General features: G+C 42.7%; 1 protein-coding gene across 1 annotated transcript in view; it reads right to left on the reverse strand.

Moving 5' to 3' along the window:
* Positions 1-14,673: 14,673 nt before the first annotated feature.
* Positions 14,674-23,064, reverse strand: part of HSPBAP1 (HSPB1 associated protein 1) — a 45,113-nt gene continuing 36,722 nt past the window's right edge. The window contains exons 6-7 of the mRNA XM_056861438.1: positions 18,938-19,048; positions 14,674-15,189 (exon numbers count right to left, since the gene is read on the reverse strand). Of these exons, the coding sequence (XP_056717416.1) occupies positions 14,674-15,189; positions 18,938-19,048 (627 nt within the window). The remainder of the gene's footprint in view (positions 15,190-18,937; positions 19,049-23,064) is intronic.

Here is a 23,064-nt window from a genome sequence, read left to right on the forward strand (position 1 = left end):
ACCGAGGAGAGGCATTTCCCTCTCCATCACATATGTATAAATTTCTTTCCTCCTTCATCACTAAAACCAATGTGGCAATCTAACTCTAAGTATGAGCCAACTGAAAAAAACAGCAGCAACAACAAAAAACCCTAATTAATTGTGTCCTTTAGTGAGTTTGCAGCCAGATCCATACAAATTATTGATTTTTTTCTACAGCATACAAATAATAATTATCACATGCTAGGGTCCATAGTTTAAAGTATCATCATCATCATCATTACCTTTATTAGGCATGTACATCAGCATACAATAAACAGAGTTGCGAAAACGGTTAAAACAGGTTACATTAAAATGACATTACTTAGAAGTACGAACAAACTGCTTGCGAATCCGTAAAGTATTATTAAAGGCATAGGAACAGGGGAAATTAAGAAGTTGGCAGTTCTAAGCATAAGAAGGATTTAAGCATATGACTTGCTTGAAGCAGGACAAGCAAAATCAGAAGGGTGGGGGAAAGAAGGGTAGCTGTTAGCAATGAAAAGCGAAAAATAAGAGATGAAGACTAATTTTTAAAAGACGGCTACTCCACCCTCCTCCTGACTCACATTTGGACAAAGGATGTCAGGGAAGTGACCCCAAAGACTCCTAGGTCAGGCCGTCTCTGAATGCCAACAAGACCAACTTAGCGCTTGCAGCTGAAACCTTGGCGGGTCTTGCAGTTTCAGTCAATGCAGCCGTGGCTCGGGAACGCCAGGATGTTTCAGTGAACCATGGCAACATGGAAGAAAGTGCCAGTTTTAACTAGGGCAGGGCGGGGGGTCCTCATGTTTTTTGGCAAAGCTCTGAAGGAAAATCCAAAACACAAGGATGAGCTAACCCAGGACTGCTCCACCGGAAATATGATAAAGCTCAGTTAACCTGCAGCAGTTCTTAGTTACTAGTTTATTAGTATTTTCTTGTTTCAGGCTGCCATGCACTTCCTGCTGCTGAGCGCGACACTAATGCAGCACGATTTTTCATCGGTGTGACAGTTTTTAGGCAGTTCAGCAAAGCCTTTTTACTAATTGGATTGGATTCTTTTGCCAGGAAGAAAAGAAGTGGAGCTGTTAGCTTCAGTTGGGGGTGGGGGAGCCATATTCTGTTGTCTAATGTCCCTAAGTGTATTTGAATAGATATCCCAAGAGAAAAGGGGGGAGGGAAGGTGAAGGTCACTGCGGGAAGGATATGAGAGAATTTGCTGCACAAGTGTAACTTAGCTGTTACTAAGGAAACACAAAGACATTCTGCCAATGCAGATGGATTCAAGAAGGCAGCAGGGGAGAAACCCCGAGGCAGAGTTCCCTACTAGGTCAGGCTTTCTGGCAATTGTGGGATGCTCTCTAGGGTGTATATAAGGCTAACAGGTGAACTGGATGCTCCGTGTGTCGAACCCATTTGATGATGTGGCAGAAAAAAGATCATCTAAAAGAATGTCTCTTCCCATATTCCCTAGGCTTGCCAGGCCCCGTAGCTCCACCAGCAGGAGCATAACGGGGCTGTGGCTGCAACGCGCGATGCGCGCACAGCCTACGTCACTTCTGGATTTTCCTGGAAGAGATGCGGACGCTCTAGCAATCTCGGCCAAAACTCTATGGTTCCCATAGAGTTTTATCACTTTTGAGTTTACCCAAAAGTGACGCATGCACGTGTGTGCATGCATGCATGCGTGCACAAAGTGCACGCCGGCCATCAGCTGGCCGGTGGGCAGCCTGGTGGATCAGCGGGATTTTACCCGCCACCACCGGGCATTTGGCAACCCTGATATTCCCCCACGCCGCCAACTATAAACTTCAGATTGTCCCCTTCTGGTTGTTCCCTCATTAAAGGTGGCCCACCTGACATCAACAAGGGCCTTGTACATTGTCTGTGGTTGCTCCCATTTGATGGAAGGAGCTCCCTGAGGTAGTAAGGAGAGCATCATGCTTGGAAACTTTCAGGAGGCACTAGAAGGCTGTTTGATTCACCAGAGATTTTAGTGGAATGTAGATTGACAGTATTTTATTATTTTATATAGTGTGTCGTCCTCACTGAGACTTGAGGCAGATTTTAAAAATTAGCAACCCAATAGAAACTGTATAAATTGTAATCAAACATTGCAACAAGATTGGAATCCAACATTCTATGGAAAGATAGTGTGGGAACCTTCCTGGCCCCCTCAAACAAGCCATCCCATAAAGAGGGAGCCATATACGAGAATGCTTTGGCATGAGCAGATGCTGATCTTACCCATTTGCAAGGTGGCACCTTCAGCAGACTCTGCTCAGGTGAGCACAGCTGTCAAAATGGGGCATACCAGGAGAGATTATTGTGACATACCCTTTTCACTCGCACAAAGTGCCTACCATCCTCCACAACTGCTCTCCACAGGTTCAGAATTACAGGTAGGTCAGGTCAGGCTGTCACACATCTACTCGGCCTCCTTTAATAATTGCCCCTAACTCAGACACTGTTCAGAGTTAATGGGGTTGGGTACTCAAACACTGTTCCATTCACCCATGGCCCCATTTATCCATATCCTAAAATATATATAGACAGTGATCTTAGCTTGTGAATTTGTGGGTATCTTTCCTTGTTTCCCTATTCTAGCATTTAGGATCCTTTGTTACAAATTGACTGTTTTCGGTCAGCTTTAAGCTGCTCTTCTTCACATCTTTACTCAATCAGACTCTCGGCTAGTGGTCGATTCGATATCAAACAAGTTTATATCCCTGCAGATTTAAACTGAAGGTATTTATGCTGGATATAAGCTTGTTTGATATTGAATTGACCACTAGCAAAGCACATGTGTAACCGAACCCCCTCTCGAAGAAACAGGAACTTACAAGCAAAGAAACTGAGAATGCAGAAAAGTCTACGCTGTCAATAGTGGTACATGAGGCACTGGGCAGAAAGTTGAACTAGAAATCTGACAGGCCCATTGGCCTCCTATGCACACTGCCATATCTTTTATTAGTTTTCTGTTATCCAGCCTAATGTTTTTATAGAAGAGCTACTGCTTACTTACTTGTACTCCAGCTTACACTTGTGTAAGAGCCAATAGGCAACATTTTGATTTTTTCTTTTAAAATCTTCCTATATGCCTCACAATCTAGTACCAGGCTACAAACAGGTGTGCCATTTACCTACTGAGGGTGGAAGATCTCCTGCCCCAAGTTTCATTGCCCACCCACTGGCACTTTGGCTGCCTGTGGTGGTGGTGGTGGGTGGGGGAATTAAAAATCACAGTCAAATGAAATTTGTCCTTGCACCTCCCTCCTCCTAAACCAATACTATAACCATTACATGACAGTGGCTGTCAAGCGTTTGAGTTGGGGACTGAGACACCTAGTGTGAGTGTGGTGAGATGAAAGTTGGCTACCTTGCAAAAGTTTTAAAGAAGCAAGAGCACATCTGCGTAAAACTCAAATATAGCCAAGTTAAGGACAGTGACAACAACAGACGTTTTGCTTAGTATTCCGGGTGGGGGGAACTGAGACCACTATTCAGCAAAATGTGATGTCCTGTAGATTATGTACAATTTGTAAAGGAAAGAAAATACCAAGACCACGGTTACACAGCCTGGATAATCTACGAGAACCAATGAACTCTGACCGTGAAAGCCTTCGACAATATTTTGTAAAACTGTAGTTTGTTTTTAATTTAATCTGTGACATTCAATAAAGTTTATGACTATCTTGGGAAGGGGGGACTTATATTCTGAACAATAGTGAAAGAGGGGAATGGAGCAAAAAAGGTTGAGAACCACTGCTGTAACCATTCCCCTCCTGACCCGGATACACCACAAGTGCTCTCTGCCTGCCCCCTGCATAGGCTGAGCTTCCTGCTGCCCCACAGTGCAGCTGTAAGTTATGGTTAACAACATGAGCTTTGCACCTGAACGTGAGTGAGCACTTTGGAGGTGCCATCACTTTCTCTTGTCAATGTCAGCTATATCACTCAACTCAGACTGCATCTGCTCTCTCGTCTTCTAGCTGGGGAGCGAGGGGAAAGGAGCCAGGCTGCCAGTGGCCAGGCTGAGCCTCTCCTGTCAAAGCAGTGAGATACCAGCAGCGCAATCCTAAACAGAGTTGCCCATTGACTTCTAAGCCCACTGACTTCTGTTTACACTATATAAGTCCACTGGATATCTTTTTCCTGCCTGCACCATGTTTTGATCCCCACATTCAAGGAAAACAGAGACAATGAACTAAGCAGCCATTTAGATTAAATGGAGGATTTGGCAGCCAGTTGGAATTGATTTTTTGAAAAGAAAAGCCATGCAGATGAACACCTTGACTGTCAAAACCTTCATTCTAAATGATTCCAAGCTTAATGGTAGGAAACAGAGCAGGGTAGCTTATTAGCCAGCAAGAAGCAAAGGGATATAGTTAGCTTTCTTTCTATGTGGCCTTTACAACATACCTGACAAACCCATCTTTATTGGGGGTAGGGGTGTTCAGAACTGGTTCATAGTAAAAGTCCTGCGGAGGACTTAGACCAATTGCTTGTGGGTAAATGAAACAGATGCAAATGATCCCACAGTCAATGGCATAGACAAATACCATGGGAGCAAAGTTTAATTGAGAGCCAATTTATAGTATGAAATAAGTGTTAATTAGTAAAGTGTTGTATTTTCAAGGGAGTAAAAAGGAGTACAAATGAAAGAGGTCAATTCTAATAGGTGCGATTTTTATTACAATAGTCACTTAACAAGCCTGCAGAGAAGTTTGACAGCTAGGATAGGAATTAAACGTATTTTTACTCTCTGAGCAAAGAGATTGAATTTAAGCCCTCGTGGGCTGCCGTCCTAATAACTCTTTCCTGGAGATAATTCACAGTGGGTAGCCGTGTTAGTCTGTCTGCAGTAGTAGAAAAGGCCAAGAGTCAAGTAACACCTTAAAGACTAACAAAAATATTTTCTGGTAGGGTATGAGCTTTCGTGAGCCACAGCTCACTTCTTCAGATACAGCTAGAATGTGAATCCATCGGTCTTTAAGTAGAGGAACAGTATGTCAATGTGAATAGCAGGCTTGATGGGATTAGGTGTGATATGCAGAAGAGTCTGTGATGTCCAGGGGAGATGGGTGTGGAGAAATCAGCATTGGTAATGGGCCATGAATGCAAGGTCTTTATTCAGCCCAGGTAAATGCATTGACTTTAGTTTGAATATCAACTGTAATTCAGCAGTTTCTCTTTCCAATCTCCCTTTAAAATTTCTTTGTAAGAGAACTGCTACTCTTAAATCTGCAACAGAATGTCCTGGAAGGTTGAAACGTTCTCCCACTGGTATTTGAATATTGTGGTTTCTGATGTCAGACTTATGTCCATTTAATCTTTGTCTAAGAGACTGACCTGTTTGTCCAACAGTCTCTCCTGGAGAATAAGCCTCGTTGAATAAAATGACCAACTTCTGAGTAGAGGTGGTTGGAATTGTTCTTCTAGTCATAACTGCGACAGATGGGAGGCTGTCCTGAAAGGAAAAAACAGCCGCTCGGCTGTTTCCCCCGAGCCCATGGGAGCGCTGGTCCAGCATCCAGTCGCCTTTCAGAGGGGGGACGGACTGTGGGAGGGAAGCACAGCGGCCGCCTCCGTGCAGGTCTGCCTCGGGGGGAGTGCAGATGTCGTCTGGGTCGGCCTCAGCAAGAGAGCAGTTTGAAGGATAACTCTGCCTGGTAGCGTGGCAGAGGGTGTGACTCTACCTCTAGGACAGTGGTTCCCAACCTTTTTTGGACCAGGGACCACTAGGACTTTTTTGTTCGGTGCGGGGACCCCAAAGTTCAAAATAAAAATTCCGAGAATTTGAAAATAAACTTTAATCATAACTGTTGGTTAAACATTAAACTTAGAATAATATTTGAATATATATATTTTATAATAGAGAACTTTTAATTGAAAATATTAATTTATTATGGGTTTATAACTTTGTTTCGCGGACCTTAATTTAGTTCTCGCGGACCCCTGGGGGTCCACGGACCCCTGGTTGGGAACCAGTGCTCTAGGAGAAGAAAGAGTGCCTGATTGTGAGGCCTGTCTCTGGTGATGAGCAGACCTCGCATCATGAGTCTGACTCTTGGGAAAGGGCAGGCTGGTGTAGGAGGAATCCTGTGTGTGTTTGAGAAAGGATCCAACCTAGTGGCTAGAAAGGATCCTGTTTGTACCCGTAAGAATGCAAGAGAATTCAAACCACACTGAAGCCATAACTAGCTTAAATTGATGTGCCCTAGCCAGGCTTCTCCTTTGACTGTCTGGAGACCTGTGCTGCTTATCTGCCCTCTAAAATCTTCTTTATTATTTACGTACAAGTCCGGCCACAGTGATTTCTGCATGCTTCTTGCTCACCACAAAACTTAACTTACAGCAGCAAACCAAAGCCTTTGTGTGTATTACCCCGAGAACATCTTGTCATTGAGAGGAAGGTTTACAGTTCAAAATAAACCTGGTTCCCCCCATATCGTAAGAGGCTGAGTGGGTCCCCTCAGTTGGTAGAAAAAGCCTGTCACAATAACCCACATAATGCGGCATGTGGGTTTTCTCAAACCAAGGACAGGGGAATCAGGAGAATTTACATTCAATCCCATTTAAAAAGACTAGATTCAATGTAGGGCACGATGATTTAAGTGCCCGTGAAAGCAACAGGGTTGAAGCATGCCTAACACGGATTGTGGCCGGCATCATTCTGTACTGCTGCTGCAGGTAAAGCAAGAAATTTAAAACGCTGTAGAGGACTATAAGAGTTTCTTACTGCCTTGTATGGTAAAGCTATTGCCAAGATCATTCAGCGATATTTCCCCTGACAAGAACAACTAGTAGGTCACAGGACTAATCCATTTACCTTTATCATTCTAGGACAATTTATCCACCTTCCAAAAAACCTGAGAACCATTGCTATAAGCCAGAGACAAAGAAATATATACCTATTTCTGTTGGAATATGAGACTGCACATGGCAAGCAGATGGCAAGCAGATGTAAAAGATCTATGTGACAGCCAGGTGATTGGTGGTGTCACATGACAGCTCAATGACTGAGCAGAAAAACTGGCTTGTACTGGACTGAGCTAGATAGTCCTGGAGACAAGGCAGCCAACAGGTGATTGGCTGAGAGACTATGCCAGATATGTATATAGGTGTGTTATATATGTATTGGGTTGTGGGTTGTGGAGAGTTGATGACCAAGCGGAGCATTCTGTCACTGTGAATAAAAGAGCACTTTTGTACTACGTGCTGAGTCTTCTGTGCTTACTCGCCTGTAGAGCTGCAACGCTTTCTAACACACGCCAACAGGGTTATGGGCCCAGAACAGCTCAACTGCGCTACATCCTGGAGGTTCTGAGCAGAGGTACTATCTGTGGAACAAGGGCTGTAGTGAGCAGAAGGCGAGTGGATGTCTGAGGTTGAGTCAGACGGAGCAGAGGAGGTGCCCAGCAGGTCTGTCAGCAGCAGTGCGTCTGAGGCGGAGGAGGAGAGCGACACGGAGCAGGAGCAGCAGGGAGCGGGAGAAATTATGGCTCAAGCTGCAATGTCCTTGCTTGTGGAGAAGCTCACTTCTACCAACTACAATGTGTGGGCGTTACGAATGCAACACTACCTTAAAAGAGAGGCACTGTGGATTTATGTCTCCAACCCACCGGATCCTGAGACGCCGCAGGACGTGGTGAAAGATGAGAAGGCACTGGCAAGCATAGTGCTGAGCGTGGCTGACGACCAGCTTGTCCATGTGACGGGAGCTTTGAAAGCGAAAGCAGCCTGGAACTCATTATCTCAGGTCTACGTCCAAAAAACAGCTGGCTCTTTGATAGCCATAACGAGGCGTTTGTACAGAACTTTTCTTTTGCCGTCAGTTCCTGTGAGAAACCATATAAATGAACTGACTGAATGTTTCCAAATGCTGGAGCAGAGGGGGAAGACTCTACCGGAGGATGATAAAGTTTATATACTCCTGAGCTCTCTGTCTGAGCAGTATAACATGCTAATTACAGCTCTGGAGTCGGTTGAAATTGATAAACTAACTTTACAGTATGTTATTGGAAGAATTTTGGAACATGAAAAAAGATTGCTTGCAAGAAATCCTGAGAAGCCTGCCAAGCCGGAGGGAAACCTGCCAAGCCAGGAGACGCGGAGGTTTGCCGGCGGAGAAAGGAATGCGGAGCAGAGAAAGCCGGGTGATTTACAGCAGCACGTGGCTCTGAGGGTCAGACGTTGCTACATCTGCAAGGCTACAAATCACTTAAAGCGTGACTGCCCAGAAGCAAGGAAGAAAAGCCGAAGGGACCAGTCGTCACGTGAGTTTGTGAGCGGTCAGAAGGCATCATTGGTGCTGACTGAGCACAGTGACACAGCCGGTGTCTGGATTTTAGACTCTGGTGCGTCACAGACCATTTGCCGGCATCAGGAACTTTTAAAAGACACACGGGACTCAAGTTTGCCGCACGTAAGCCTCGCTGATGGAAGGAATTCTGAGGTGACACGTGAGGGGAGTGTGTGGTTCCCAGCTTTGAACTATACATTTAAAAAGGTGCTATGTGTCCCTGAACTAGAGAACAATCTGTTAAGTGTAAGTGCCCTTGACAGGGCTGGATATACTGTAACATTTACAGACAAGGCTTGTAAGATATCCAAAGGTGGGAAAGTGCTTCTTACAGGGAAAATGTGTAATAATGTGTATGTGGTAGAAAATAGGCATGTGGAGGCAAAGATGATAACTAATAAGAGCCCCCATGACAATTGCATACATCTGCTACATAGAAGGTTGGCTCATGCAAATTATGAGACCATAAAGAAAACACTAGCCTTACTGGGGAAGGAAAAAGTTAAAGAGTGTGGGAACTACCTGGATTGTGAGGTATGCAAAAGTTCCAAATCTAAGGCTTACCCAGTGGCTAAGCATAGTGAGAGACTCTCAGACACTGCATTAAAGGTAGTGCATGCAGATGTAATAGGCCCCTACAGGGAGAGTCACTCAGGTAACCATTACGCGTTGATTCTGGTGGATGATTGCACCAGATTCTCCTGGGTGTATCCTTTGAAAAGGAAGTCACAGGTGTTTGAAACATTTAAGTATTGGGCCAAAAGAGTGCAGAAACAACTTAAATGTACCTTGGATTCTCTCCAAACAGATTTTGGGGGAGAATTCATGTCAAATGAGTTTAAGAAATGGTTGCAGATGCAAGGTGTGAGGCACAGAGTTGCCAACGTGGCGGTGCCAGCAGAAAATGGTGTTGCTGAGCGACATGGGGGAATGCTACAAACAAAAATGTATTCCATGTTGCAGGATGCAGGGTTGCCAATGACATACTGGGCAGAAGCAATAAAGGCCGCCTCCTATGTTTCCAACAGGATCTGGACCAGGTCCATACAAGACATACCTTATAGGGTTTTGTACCAGAGGGATCCTAGCTTAGGTTACCTCAGAGTGTTTGGTACAAAAGCCTGGGTTGATGTGCCAATATCCAAGAGAAGGAAAGGAGGAGCGAGAGCTAAGAAACTAACCTTCCTTGGGTATCAGTCTGGCATGAAATCATACAGGTTTGCTGATGAACATAATTCTCTCAGCTACAGCAGAGCTGCGAATTTTTGTGAGGGTAATAACTGGGCCAGAATTCATGGACAGGAGGAGCCAAAAGAAATTGGGCTACCATTGACAGATCTCTCACAGGATGCAGATGGGGTGAAGCAGGAGGGATCTCCTCAAAGGGCTTCATCGCCAAGGGCTGAAGAGGGGAGACAGATTCCTAGGGTGTCAAGCAGGAGCACTAAAGGAATTCCCCCGGAGAGGTATGGTTTTGAGACCACTGATGTAAATCATGTACAAGTCAAAGAACCAAAGAGCTTTCAGGAGGTAATGGCTTTGGAAAGCAGGGAAAAGGAGGCCTGGCTAGAAGCCATGCAAACTGAGTTTGATTCCCTGAAAGAGAATAAGGTATTCTCTGTAACAAAACTGCCAGCTCAAAGAAAAGCCATAGGGTGCAGATGGCTTTACAAAGTCAAACAGTGTCCAGAAGGGAAGATACTCCGTAAGGCCAGGCTTGTGGCTAAGGGTTATTCCCAAGTTGAAGGGCAAGACTTTGATGAATTATTTGCTCCCACTGTGAAGGCTGATACTATAAGAGCTGCATTGTGTAAAGCTGTCAGAGATAACATGTTAGTGCACCATTTTGACTTCACCACAGCATATCTGAATGCAACAATAAGTGAAGAAATATATATGGAGCAGATCCCTGGGTTTGAATGCAAGGGTAAACAAGGAGTATTAAAATTGCATAAGGCTCTGTATGGATTAAAGCAGAGTGCACGTGCATGGTCCCAATGCATTAGTGAAGCATTGGCAAATCTTGGGTTTAAGCAAGGTGTTGCTGATCCTTGTATGTTTACCAAATGTGTAAAGGGCTCTGACTGTGTTGTATTTTTATATGTTGATGATCTTTGTTTGTTGTGTCATACAAAAGAACAACTAAACTGGTTTAAGGAGGCAACTGGAAAACTGTTTAAAATGAAGCATCTTGGTGACATTCAAAATTATCTGGGGGTAGAAATTACCAGGAACCCAGAAGGATATTTTGAATTGTGCCAGGAGAAAAAGATTGAACAGCTCCTAGAAAAATTTAAAATGACAGAGGCAAAAAGCACTGAGACTCCCATGACAACAGGGTATGTGAAAGAGGTGGATGATAAGGTATTCCATGATAAAAATCAATACCAATCGTTGGTGGGTTCATTGTTATATCTGTCATGTTGGACAAGACCAGACATTTGTATGGCAGTACATTTGCTTTGCCAGAAATGTGCATGTCCATACATGAAAGACTGGAATGCAGCAAAAAGGGTGCTGCGATACTTAAAAGGCTCAGCTTCAGCCAGGTTGTGTTTAAAGGCTGATGCAGAGGAAACAATCACAGTGTATAGTGACTCCAGTTGGGGGGAAAGAGAAGAAGGAAAGTCTACCACTGGGTACGTGTTATTTCTACATGGGGCACTGGTTATGTGGAAGTCTTTAAAACAGACTCATGTAGCTACCAGCACATGTGAGGCAGAATATTCTGCATTAAGCGACAGTGAGATTCAGCTGGAATGGCTGTGTCAACTGGCTAAAGACCTAAATCTTGAATGTGAAATGCCTGTAAGTGTTTACTGTGATAATACTGCAGCACAGCAATTGGCTGGATATCAAGGTATAAGAACAAGAAGTAAACACATCACAATAAGATACCAGAATGTCAGGGAAGCGGTAAACAATGGTTTAATGGTTCTGAAACATTGTGCTTCAAATGTAAATATTGCTGACGTTTTCACCAAATGTTTGTCTACTGAAAAGTTTGAACTATTTAGAAGCAAATTGGGGCTTGCAATGTCAGTCTAGGAGGAGTGTTGGAATATGAGACTGCACATGGCAAGCAGATGGCAAGCAGATGTAAAAGATCTATGTGACAGCCAGGTGATTGGTGGTGTCACATGACAGCTCAATGACTGAGCAGAAAAACTGGCTTGTACTGGACTGAGCTAGATAGTCCTGGAGACAAGGCAGCCAACAGGTGATTGGCTGAGAGACTATGCCAGATATGTATATAGGTGTGTTATATATGTATTGGGTTGTGGGTTGTGGAGAGTTGATGACCAAGCGGAGCATTCTGTCACTGTGAATAAAAGAGCACTTTTGTACTACGTGCTGAGTCTTCTGTGCTTACTCGCCTGTAGAGCTGCAACGCTTTCTAACACACGCCAACAATTTCTTCTACCCATTCATTGATTTCTTCCATCTTTCTCCGGCAATTTGCCAGAGGCATATATCAGTGAAGCCTGAGGAGCGGCAACGGATTTTCAGACTTGTTGTATTTTAGGAAGTTGCTCTGCAAAGACCCTTATCAAGCAAATACCAATGGAAGAATGGAGATGGGATAAGATAGGAAGTTTTTGCGTGTATTGGTAAACACATTGTTTGGTGCTTTTGGGAATAGGTATTTTTGTGTTATATGCATATATGAAACTCTGGGGGTAGTCCACTAGATAAACAATATGATGCCTAAAGGGCATTCTCTGCAGCTAATTAGCATGGCAAAATTCTCTGTGTTGCTTTTTATCATCGTGGATGGAGGAAATCGGTATGTGCATCTGACCATCTGTGGCAGTAAGGTACAGTAGACTGGAGTGCTTTCCTGTAGACGAAAATCAAAACTAGGCTTTTGGGATGTTAGCATCAAACTAGTAGCTTGGAAGAAATCTCTCCCCCCCACCCAAATGCTAAGAACATAGCAAGCAAGAGTTGTGAGTTAACAAGTTCCCTTGTGAAGGTATTGTGGTACATGCTAGTCCAACTAGAAGAAGAAGAGTTGGTTTTTATACCCCACTTTTTCACTACCTTTAAGTGTTATGTCTCAGTGGGTAGCCATGTTAGTCTGTCTGCAGTAGCAGAAAAGAGCAAGAGTCCAGTAGCACCTTAAAGACTAACAAAAATATTTTCTGGCAGGGCATGAGCTTTCGTGAGCCACAGCTCACTTCTTCAGATACAGCTAGAATGTAGCTCACTTCTTCAGATACTTCTCACTTCTTCAGATAGAGCTGTGGCTCACGAAAGCTCATACCCTGCCAGAAAATATTTTTGTTAGTCTTTAAGGTGCTACTGGACTCTTGCTCTTTTAAGTGTTATGGTATGCTAATAGCCTTAGGCTACCCTGATACACCCAGCAAGGTGTTCAGGACTAGAGCTAGTGTGTAAGGATGGAACACTGCTGTATACCCAGAGACGACAGGGGTCTTCTGGCCTCCATCTTGGTTGTGCCATGCTACAGAAGCCGACTGGGCAAAGTTCACGCTTGTTTACCATGCTTCCTCTGGGAGGAACGTCTGGTGTTCCTTGGAACACCAAGAGACAAAGACAGACTCTAGCATTTCTTTAGCTGTCCTGCAACAGAAGAGACACACCTTGACAAATCTCATCAACTCCATTCAGAGAATTAGGATATAAACAGTTAATCTCATCAAGTAGTTAGCCAAGGCCTGTGACTCACCCTGCCAGATCCTTTCCAGCCTCACCTTCATCTCCAATGCTATAGCTCTGCTCTGAGGTGCTTAGCCACAAGTACCTACATATTGTTTCTGATCTGCCTCACCTCCGGGTTCTATTCTCCAGCCTACTCCTAATCCAATCTAGAGCAATCAAGCCTTTGTCACTGGCAATGACAAGCCATTCCCAAACATTACCAGGCGCAGTGAGACCTAGCCTTCTGCTCCTTTCCTGGGCATAAATATATTCCCATCGGCCTTAGCAAATCGCTAGCATTTTTCTTGGATCCAAGACGCGAGCCATGATACTTGCGTGTATTGTTTTCTTTTCCTTGCAAGTAGTGCTGGTTGTTACTTGTCTCCACGCAGCTGCCTCTATCTGGACCTTCGCTCCCCGTAACAGTAATTACAACCCCCCTGGGAACCTTCCACTCTTACCTTTGCTTTCTTAGCTCTGTATGCACTGGATTTGTTTGTGTGTAAATGAATCGGATTAGTTTTAATAAACCCCTTTAACTTCACAAAAAGCCTCTTTATTGGGAACCTTTTCCACTGGTGTGCTCATCCCTGTAAAATTTGGTGCAAAGATTCTCCACATCAACCTCTTGCAAAGCTCTACCTGTCTCCAGTTAATTTCCCCACTAAAAGGAGTGCCCCCACCCATTGGCGTAACAGAAGGAGTCTCAAATCAGCTTACAACTGCCTTCCCTTCCTCTCCCCACAACAGACACCTTGTGAGGTTGGTGGGGTTGAGAGAGTTCTGGGAGAACTGCGACTAGCCCAAGGTCACTCAGCAGGCTTCATGTGTAGGAGTGGGGAAACAACCCGGTTCACCAGATTAGTCTGCTGCTCATGTGGCAGAGTGGGAATCAAACCTAGTTCTCCAGATTAGAGTCTGCCACTCTTAACCACTACACCACACTGGCTCTCGTTGCCTTCTGCTGTTCAGATAGGCTGGGAAGCAGTACAAGGCATATGAGCCTTGAGAGATTCAGAGGGGCTCAGGGAGAACACCTGATCCCAGATTTTAAAAAGCCCTTGTGCTGCTGTGCCCTGGATTTCTCTAAGTCATATATATTTGACATGTCAATAGGTTAAGTGGAGTATGTGACAGTTCTAGTGCAGCATAACGGTTCAGAACATGAGCTACAAGCCTCCAGTTCAGACCTTAGCTTAACCAAGAATTTCAGGGATGGTCTGTTCTCTCTCTGCCTCAGCAATACATGGATAATAACAATACAGAACACAATTGTAATAAACATTATTGAGCTAATGTGTGTGTGAAGTGCATTACTAAGTGTTATTATGGTCACATAATTTTTATATGCCCTCAACATGTGGATCCTATTGAAGCACTGACATACTTTGCTGCTATGCTGTTTGAAAGTGGAACTTTTAGAAAATGTAACCAGACAATGGCTGTTACCGCACTTGTATTCCCAGCAATGTATTAAGAGTTTGAAAACATTATAAAAAATACAGTTCGCACTTTGTGAAGACGTCTTCCAACCATTTATAAGCAGAGGTATCCAAAAACCCTTTTAAAGTGATGTTTTTTATAACATTTTCAAACTCTTAATACATCGCTGGGAATACCAAAATGTAGTACGGGAGCTAAAAAACCTCCCAGACTATGCTTCTCATTAGATATTTATTTTCAAAACGACAAGTAGGCCAACGTTAAACAAGCCTTGTTCTCTCCAACAAAAGCCGAGCCATTAAACTGATGACCTGTGGATTTAGCACACAATCTAGCAAATCATTTGTACAAATTGCTGCTTGTGTGGAGTTGGCTCTACTGCCTGGATCCTTCCGATCAACAAGTACTCCAGAGTCGCTATTCGTTACAGATGTTGTCCCTGCACAGTGCAGTTTTCCAAAGTCTCCTTCATTTCCAGTGGTTCCTGTTGAGTTTGTTTGCTGAGACTGAGGCAAAACCTTAAAGAGACTGTGTCCAAAAGGGATTTCCCCCAGCTTTTTCATTTTGATGGTTGCAAGATTAGATTCACACAGGTTGAAACTCTCTTCTGCATTTACTTGGATTTTTCTTCTTTTATGTGAGTCTTCAAAAATCCTTTCAGTATTATGACTTCCAAGAACTCTGGGTTCAGTTTTATTTGTTTTCTGATGCTCTAGATATCCAGATACTGCTGCATTTAAGTATTGAAGATTGGTTTCATGGGATGTCACTTCAATCTGAAATATAAAAAATTAACATGTTCAGACATCGAAGACTAACATCTTCTCTGTTACTTTTAATATTTTAATTATTCACAGACTACATTCTTTGCTATTACTTTATTTCGATACATTGTCCTTTTGGGTTTTTCCCTTGCTGTCCAAACCATAATGTCTATCTCTTCTTCTCAATTTGGGAGGCTTTACGTTCAGGGATGCATTACCAGTTGAGATCCAGTCCATTTCCACATTTTCAGGAAGTATCACCAAACGTTTGTCAAATAACATAACTACATTACTCAGTCTTGTCTTTATTTCCAATTGCTTTTCTTTTTCTGTCTTCCATTTTATTTAGATTATGAGCAAGCAGCCAGAGAGTTGTGTGATTTTAAAACTTGGGAATGAAGGCAGTATTTAAGTAAAGGCAGTATTTAAGTAAAGGCAGTATTTAAGTAAAAAGTGCCTATTTAATTGAATCCAAAGAACTGTGAACAAAGGGAAAATAGTTGCTATTCTACACATATGCTTGGACAAGAGTTCACACAGTGCCGTTGGAGATGCTTGGGAAAGTAGAACATCACATCTGGTTTTATTTTCACTTTTCTACTGCACTGTCTAGCAAAATGTTGAATAAGACTTCTATGAGCAGAAGAAACTTTCAACATGTAGAAAAGAAGTATTCTTATGGCTGTCAGCCACAATGCCATCTAATGCATATAGTTTAAGAGGATAGCCGTGTTGGTCAGTAGTAGAACAGCTAGATTCAAGTCCACTAGAACCTTAGAGACCAACAATATTTTCAGGGTATGAGCTTTCCAGATTCAAAGCTCCTTTCTTCAGATACAAGTTGGAATGCAGATTTCGGAGTCCTAATGTCCCAGTGAGAAGGTGGGAGGGGTGTTGCAAAGAAGGAACTCAAGATGCAGAGGTACAATGCACATTACCTGGATTCAGCAGCGGGGACATGCTTGGGGGCAGAAAATTAGCATCTGTAGTGAGATATGAATCCTATGACCCTGTTCAGCTCTGGGGGGCTCCATTATTCTGAACTTGTGAATGGACTCAAATTCAGCAGTCTCACATTGTAATCCCCCTTGAAGCCTCTCTGTTTGAGGACTGCCACTCTTAGGTCAGCAATAGAATGGCCTGGAGGGTTAAAATGTTTCCACACTGTTTTTGAGTTCTGTCTTTTTTATGTTGGGTTGATGTCCATTCATTGTTCTGTGTAGGGACTGTTTGTCCAATGTAGAGAGTGGAAGCACACTGCTGACATTTGATGGCATATATAACGCTGGAAGATGAACTAGTGAATGAATCTGAGATGGTATGGTGTTGTTAAGTCCAGTGATTGTGTTGTCAGAGTGAATATGGGGATAGAATTAGCATCTTGGTTTGTTGCAGGCGTTGGTTTCAGAGCACAGTCTTAGTCCCAGAGCACCTTCTGACTGGGACATATGGACTCAGAGATCTGCATTCCAACTTGTATCTGACAAAGGGAGCTTTGACTCTTGAAAGCTCTAAAAATCTTGTTGGTCTCTAAGGTGCTACTGGACTCAAATTTAGCTATCCTATGCAAAATTACATCCTTCTAAGTCAATTGAAGTCAATGGGCTTAGAAAAGTATTACTCTGCTAACAATGGCACAGCAAATCAAACAAATCTTAATCAATTAATTGTATGAGTTTTATAGTGTAATCCTAAACTGAGTTTCACCCTTCTAAATCCATGACCCCAGAAGATGATAGCTTTGTTTAGGACAATGAATCACATCTGCACACAGAAAATAACACTCACAGCAAGTATCATCTTGGAAGAGCCGTTTCTTACTGCCTTCATTCACAATATTTTGCTTTACAAAGATTTACTGCTGAATCAATCAAGTGTACTTTTGCAGTTCATCAAAAGTTTTAAAAATAATTAATCTAACGGATTAAATGTTTCAGCTCAAATTACTACTATGAGAGGCACAGCATGCCTGATAAGGAATTCACTACAGATTTAACTCAGCTCAGAAATAGGCAATTAGCTACATACATCGATTTATTTAGAACTGTTTCCCCATATTAATACATATCTTTCTTTGTCCATCAGTTACTTGCAGGCGCAGGATGTCCAGTGTGCGCATGGAGCTTCCATTGTCAAATGCTTTCCTATTACCACAACTGCTGTGACAAACCTCCCAAAAAGCACCCACATGAATTTTTCTGTTCCAGAGAAGTGAATGAGCAAGCTGCTTAGGCAAGAATTCCAAGAGCACACTGTAGTTCATATGGAACTCTGGATGTTCTACCTCTGGAAACTAAATAATCCTAATCTCTTTGTAAAGTGTCCCCATACCATAAAGTACTATATACAAAACCAGAAAAAGTTGCTTGATCAAATCCACATGCCCTGAAGTGTTCTTACTATGCTAGTTTTCCCATCCTTCTCTCTGTGTCTCTACACCCCTCTCCCTATATGTCTATACCCATACATCTGTAGAGACAGAGAATGGCAGTCTACAGCACTGAATTGGTGATCTTGCTGCAGGCATACCCTAAAAGACAAGGTACTTCCTGTGACAGACTGCCACCTGGAGTGTCTGGGATCTTGGACCCTGGAGGGTTGCATCAGAATGACCAATTCACTTCCATCCCACACTGGACCATCCTGGCAGACTTAATCCCTTGTGGACAACAGACAATCCGGTTTGGACCAGACCACCTATGTGTCATGGAAGTTCAAAGCCATCACTATGTGCTTGATGGAGGTGGGGCTATATTTCACACGTTTCTGATTGGTAACAGTAACCTCTGCCGTCAGAGCTGGGGCTTTGTTTGGAATTCACTAAAGCAGCAAGGCACTCTTAGAAGAGGAGCGGGCTTAGGTCCAATTCCATTTACCATAAATATCAGGGACATTTGGGATTGTCCCTTGTCTTTCGTTTTCAGCCTTCAGAGGAAACTGAGTCCACAGGAAGTTGGGTAGGGGTTAAGGACTCCTTAGACTAATTGTTACTGCAAGGAACTCTGTACATGCTCTGAGGAACTTGCTACAGTTTAGGTAATGTGTGTTTAGTTTAGTTAGTTCATCTGTATTGTTTTTCATTTGAACATCTCTGTGCTGTTGTTGCTTGTGTGCCTTTCCAAGTATTTTGTTTTTGCCCTCTTCCCACCACTTGGGGAATCCAACCAATTTTCTTTATTTTTCTCTGTTCTATAATAAGCCTTTTTTTAATGAAGACTTTTTTTGACTTTGCTTAGTACAATTTATTTCTCTGGGATACTTCTCTTAACCTTTTCCCCATGTGCTAAACTGCACAGGTGCTATCAAATTAGTTATAAGATATTTTCTAGGGTTTCTACCATCACTTAGTTATTGCTCTAGTAATGCACTGGAAGAATACCTTTTCAGTGGGCCAGCTGAGATGTTTTCAGGAGGTCCTGAGTAGGTTTTCAGGAGGTCCTGAGTAGGTTACCAGTGTATTTTCTAGGGAACTCTTGGTCTAAGGGAGTTTTCCAGCAAGGGGAGACCCCTTTCTCCTTTTCCTATTGTAATACTTCCCTCCTACATTTATGGTTTTGAACTGAAGTGCCAAACCAAGAACATGGGAAGTGACCTTGCAAACTCATGTTCTGTTTCTCTAGAGATGCTAATTTTTTTATAAGACTGGATAACTGGCAGTATCATTTATCAGACTGGATAACTGGCACTATCATTTATAGAAAATGTCATTGAGCAAAAAAGTTGTACAAACCATGGCAAGCAACAAAAAAAGAAATTTAACCTCTGTGGGGTTGAGCCACGAATCTGAAGTGCTGCTGTGGTCTACAGATTTGATTGCACATATCAGTGTCCGAGTTATTGCCTCTTCTACACGATCATCATGATCTGTATCCTATACCGAATGAAAGGTAACAAAAGTGTGGTAATCAGCATGCATACTTGCAGAAGCAAGGAGGACTTAGGAGAACAATACATAGTTGCAATGAAGAAGGAAAGGATGTTCAGCTCCAAAGGGGTTTTTGGGCCAGGGTGTGCGTGCATTTTTATAGCCCCCTACACAGCTACATAGCCAGGTAGAACTGTAGAGTCAACACAAGTTCTGAAGATGACCATGTAAAAGAGGCACAACCTGCCTGACAACATGGTATATTTCATTTTCTGGGACAGTTTCCTGGGCTTCCAGTTGTGAAAAAAATTCACTTGTGTGAGATTTCCTAACACAGGGGCTGGAGCAGCATTCAGTATTTCTGATCCTTCTTTAACAGCCCTCTGCTCAGTCCTTTCAAGAAGAGATTTCACAAATTCATATTGTAAAGCAGAACTGCTATATACAATAAGTTCTGATTTGATCGCATCAATTCACTGAGCAACTTATTTTACTTCTTCTCAAGCACACATTTTTCATAGGAGGGAGGGAAAAATAATAAACCATCTTTGGAGACCCTGCATTCACCTGGGAAAGACCTTCCCAGATTCCTTTCCCTCTTAGAAACTGCAAAGGGGAATTATCATTGTCATGCCAATGCCTCTGCAACACTAGTGACCATTACACCAATCCTCACATTCATTTCACATCTATTTGCATGCTTAGTGACATGGAAGCAAGTAGCCAAGAATCCATACAGGCATTCACAGGTGAGCAACTACTTGTGCTGGCATTCCATACAGATTCTACCACTGGGCTCAAATTTTGATAATTATATATAATACCATACAGTTCTGAGGAAGCATGAACTTGTTCCAGAGGCTTCATAAGGCCCACACCATATGAACATCAAGTGTTCAGGAAAGAAAACTCTCATGTTAAAGGGATTGTTAAAACCAACTGATACCCATAAAACCCCCATGATCAAGCATTTACATTTTTTCTAACTGGTCAACAATACATTTTATTAGCTCCTTGTTAACTGAAGCTTGCAAACCTTAATTTATACCACAGGGACACTAACTAATATATAGGATCTTTAATTTAGGAAGATCAAGAAGGCATGTCCAAAATTGTTTCTTCAAATGATTTAATACTGCAAGGCAGCAAATGTCTTGGGAACTATTACCGACACAAGACTAAATTATTTTAAATTCTAGGGCGCGTGCTGTCGTTTGACAGTAACACCAGTCCACTGATATATTATTGAAGCCTTAAATAGCAACAGGGAAAAAAAAGCAAATGTGGTCTTTAACAAAGGATAACAGCACACAGCTTTTAAAGATGAAACAAGAATCCCCTAATTTATTCTTACATGTTACGAGCCATCATGTCTTGCTTGGTGCCTTTAGGCAGTGAAACACAAAGACTAATTTAGAATTTCATCAAGACGAGGCTTGAAGACAGAGCCTTCCTTTCGGAATGAATGGTTTTGGATCTGGGGGCTGCTTCGGAAGCAAGAAAAAACAGACCCACAGTGGGACATGGTGCTCGGGCACCTGAGTCCCTGGTAAACTGGAGATGGATGAAGAAACAGGGCTCGCTTGCCTGAGTTTGCAACAGGAAGTAGGAAACTGGAGTGTAGGAAGATGCAAACTTACATCCAGTTCTTTACAATCTCCCAAAGTCCCCCTTTTTCTACCGACTGTACTATCCTGTATCCCTTCTACTGTTTTATCGTCATACTAGAAAAAGGATGCTGTACTGAGAACAATCTGCCAGAATTGCTGGTAAAGCCATGTATTTATGTATTGATTCAAAACATTTGTATGCTGCCTTTCTGCCCAATTAGAGCCCTCAGGAGGGCAAACAATTTAAAAGATATTTAAATCCAGCTTTTAAAAACAGTACATAATTGGCAATTAAAAAGAAACAAGGAGGGTCCTGTAAGGGTATGCCAGATGAAACAGCAATTCTTCATCTCTTGGCAGAGGACAATGACGGGAGGGAATAGATGAATCTTCCTGGGGAGGAAATTCCATACCAAATAAATCACACCTGATTGATTTATTTAACATTATCAATCAACATATTTATTATGCTTTACTTTCCAAGATGCAGAATTTTGGTTACAAGGTTTAGCCATACCATGGCTTCCTAAATTCCTGATTCAACAGTGTAACATACAACTAGGCATCCTGGGGAAGAAGAATTCCTTCTCTTCCTAGGAGAGTCCCTTAGTGACCATGGAAAACCAGCCATACCGACTGCGTAGCCTGCACCGGTCCTGCATCAGTAGTGGTCAGTTGTATAGATCAGCTCAGGCTAAATCACTGAAACAGCATCTTGTACCCAAAGGAACATTTCTATGGATGGAAGGATTTCAGCTCACAAAGCATCACTTTCTTGCCTCCCCTCTTCTAGCTACAGCCCAAAATGTCCCCCCAAATGCTGTTACTAGGAGGCAGTTTGGACTGCAGCATGAGAAGGGGAAGCAAAAAAAGATCTGCTCCATGGGTAGAAACATTTCTGTCTATGGAAACACTGGGTATTGAATCCTCAGCATTAAATAGGGACAAGCTCTTAGGTGTGTAATAAGCCATGGTTCCTTTTGGTGTGTGGCCTATATTAACAAACATAGAAGCCACTACTTTGATGTACTCAGAAACCCTAACAATGTGGGGTCTGTACCAGAAGCAAGCAGAAAGATGGGCATTCCATAGAAATTGGCACTGACTTGGGACCCAGGACTTCCAGGTGGAATTCCTCTAGAGAATTTCTCATATCCCTAAACCCTTAGACTCTGGATATTATTATAATGCAGCCTCACAAGACTGCCAAACTTTTAGTTTGTTTATTTATTGCTTCCATTTTAAAATATACACATGTAGGCCCGCTTACCTTGAGTGTATGATAATTGTTAAAATTTCAAGGTGCAGAAACCCTGGGAAGTTCATTTAGCCTCACAGAATCCATGAGCAACATCCATCATACCTTAGGAAGCAAGGCTGGGAGCATGTTGAAAACAAATTTTTGTACGATCTCCACAAAATAATTAATTATGTCAGTAGGGCTACTGAGGCTGGCATAACACACGTCAACATGATGGCAGCTGGTTATTGCTGGAAGCTAGAACTGCTCCAATGAATAATGAAAATGTTCTTGATATTTTATTTTAACATCCATGTCATGCACTATTTTCCCAAGACGGATAGCCCCACATCTCAAAAGTAATGTTGCCATCATCTTCAGGGATAACAGGGTATAATCAACTGTCACCTGCACCACAGAGATTACACACAGGCAATCCTGAGGTTAAACACTACCACCCGTTCAGTTTAAGAGCTCAGATCTTCCATGCTATTTATGAGGCTTCCAATTCGGGGAGATTGCTTCATAACCTACGTCCAGCATACTGCACTCCATCAAAAAATGAAAGTGTGTAGATTTGCTAACAATTTGCTCTCAGGAAAAAAGATGGATCAACAAAAAGTCATTTTGTGAAGAACACCATCATGATTTCAGTTTTAAAGCCTAACAGTCTCAACACCAACTCATACCTAAGACATCATACAAGATCAAACAAGTGCCCCCCATATTTTGTTAAGCTTAAAAGGATACACTAACTCACTTTCACTCCCTTCCCTTCTGCGCAACCAAGGATCTATCTATTACCTTTTTATCCTGTACTTTCTCAGGAAGCTCAAGGCAACGTACATGGCTCTCCCCTCTCACATTTTATTCTTAAAACAACTTGGTAAGGTTGGTTAAATTGAGCAACTGTCAGTGTAATCCCAAAAACACTTTCCTGAACAGACCTGAGAAGGATTTTGAGTAGATGTATTTAGGATGGCACGGTGTGTCTTGCCCTAGCTTCATGGCTTAGTAGAGATTTGAACCCATGTCTCTTGAGTCATAGAATCATAGAGTTGGAAGGGACCACTAGGGTCATCTAGTCCAACTCCCTGCACAATGCAGGAAATTCACAACTACCTCCCTCAGTCCTAGTCTGAAACTTTAAACCCACCATATTGGCTGTTACA

Source organism: Euleptes europaea, chromosome 15, assembly GCF_029931775.1.
Source record: "Euleptes europaea isolate rEulEur1 chromosome 15, rEulEur1.hap1, whole genome shotgun sequence".
NCBI classification, from domain to species: Eukaryota; Metazoa; Chordata; class Lepidosauria; order Squamata; family Sphaerodactylidae; genus Euleptes; species Euleptes europaea.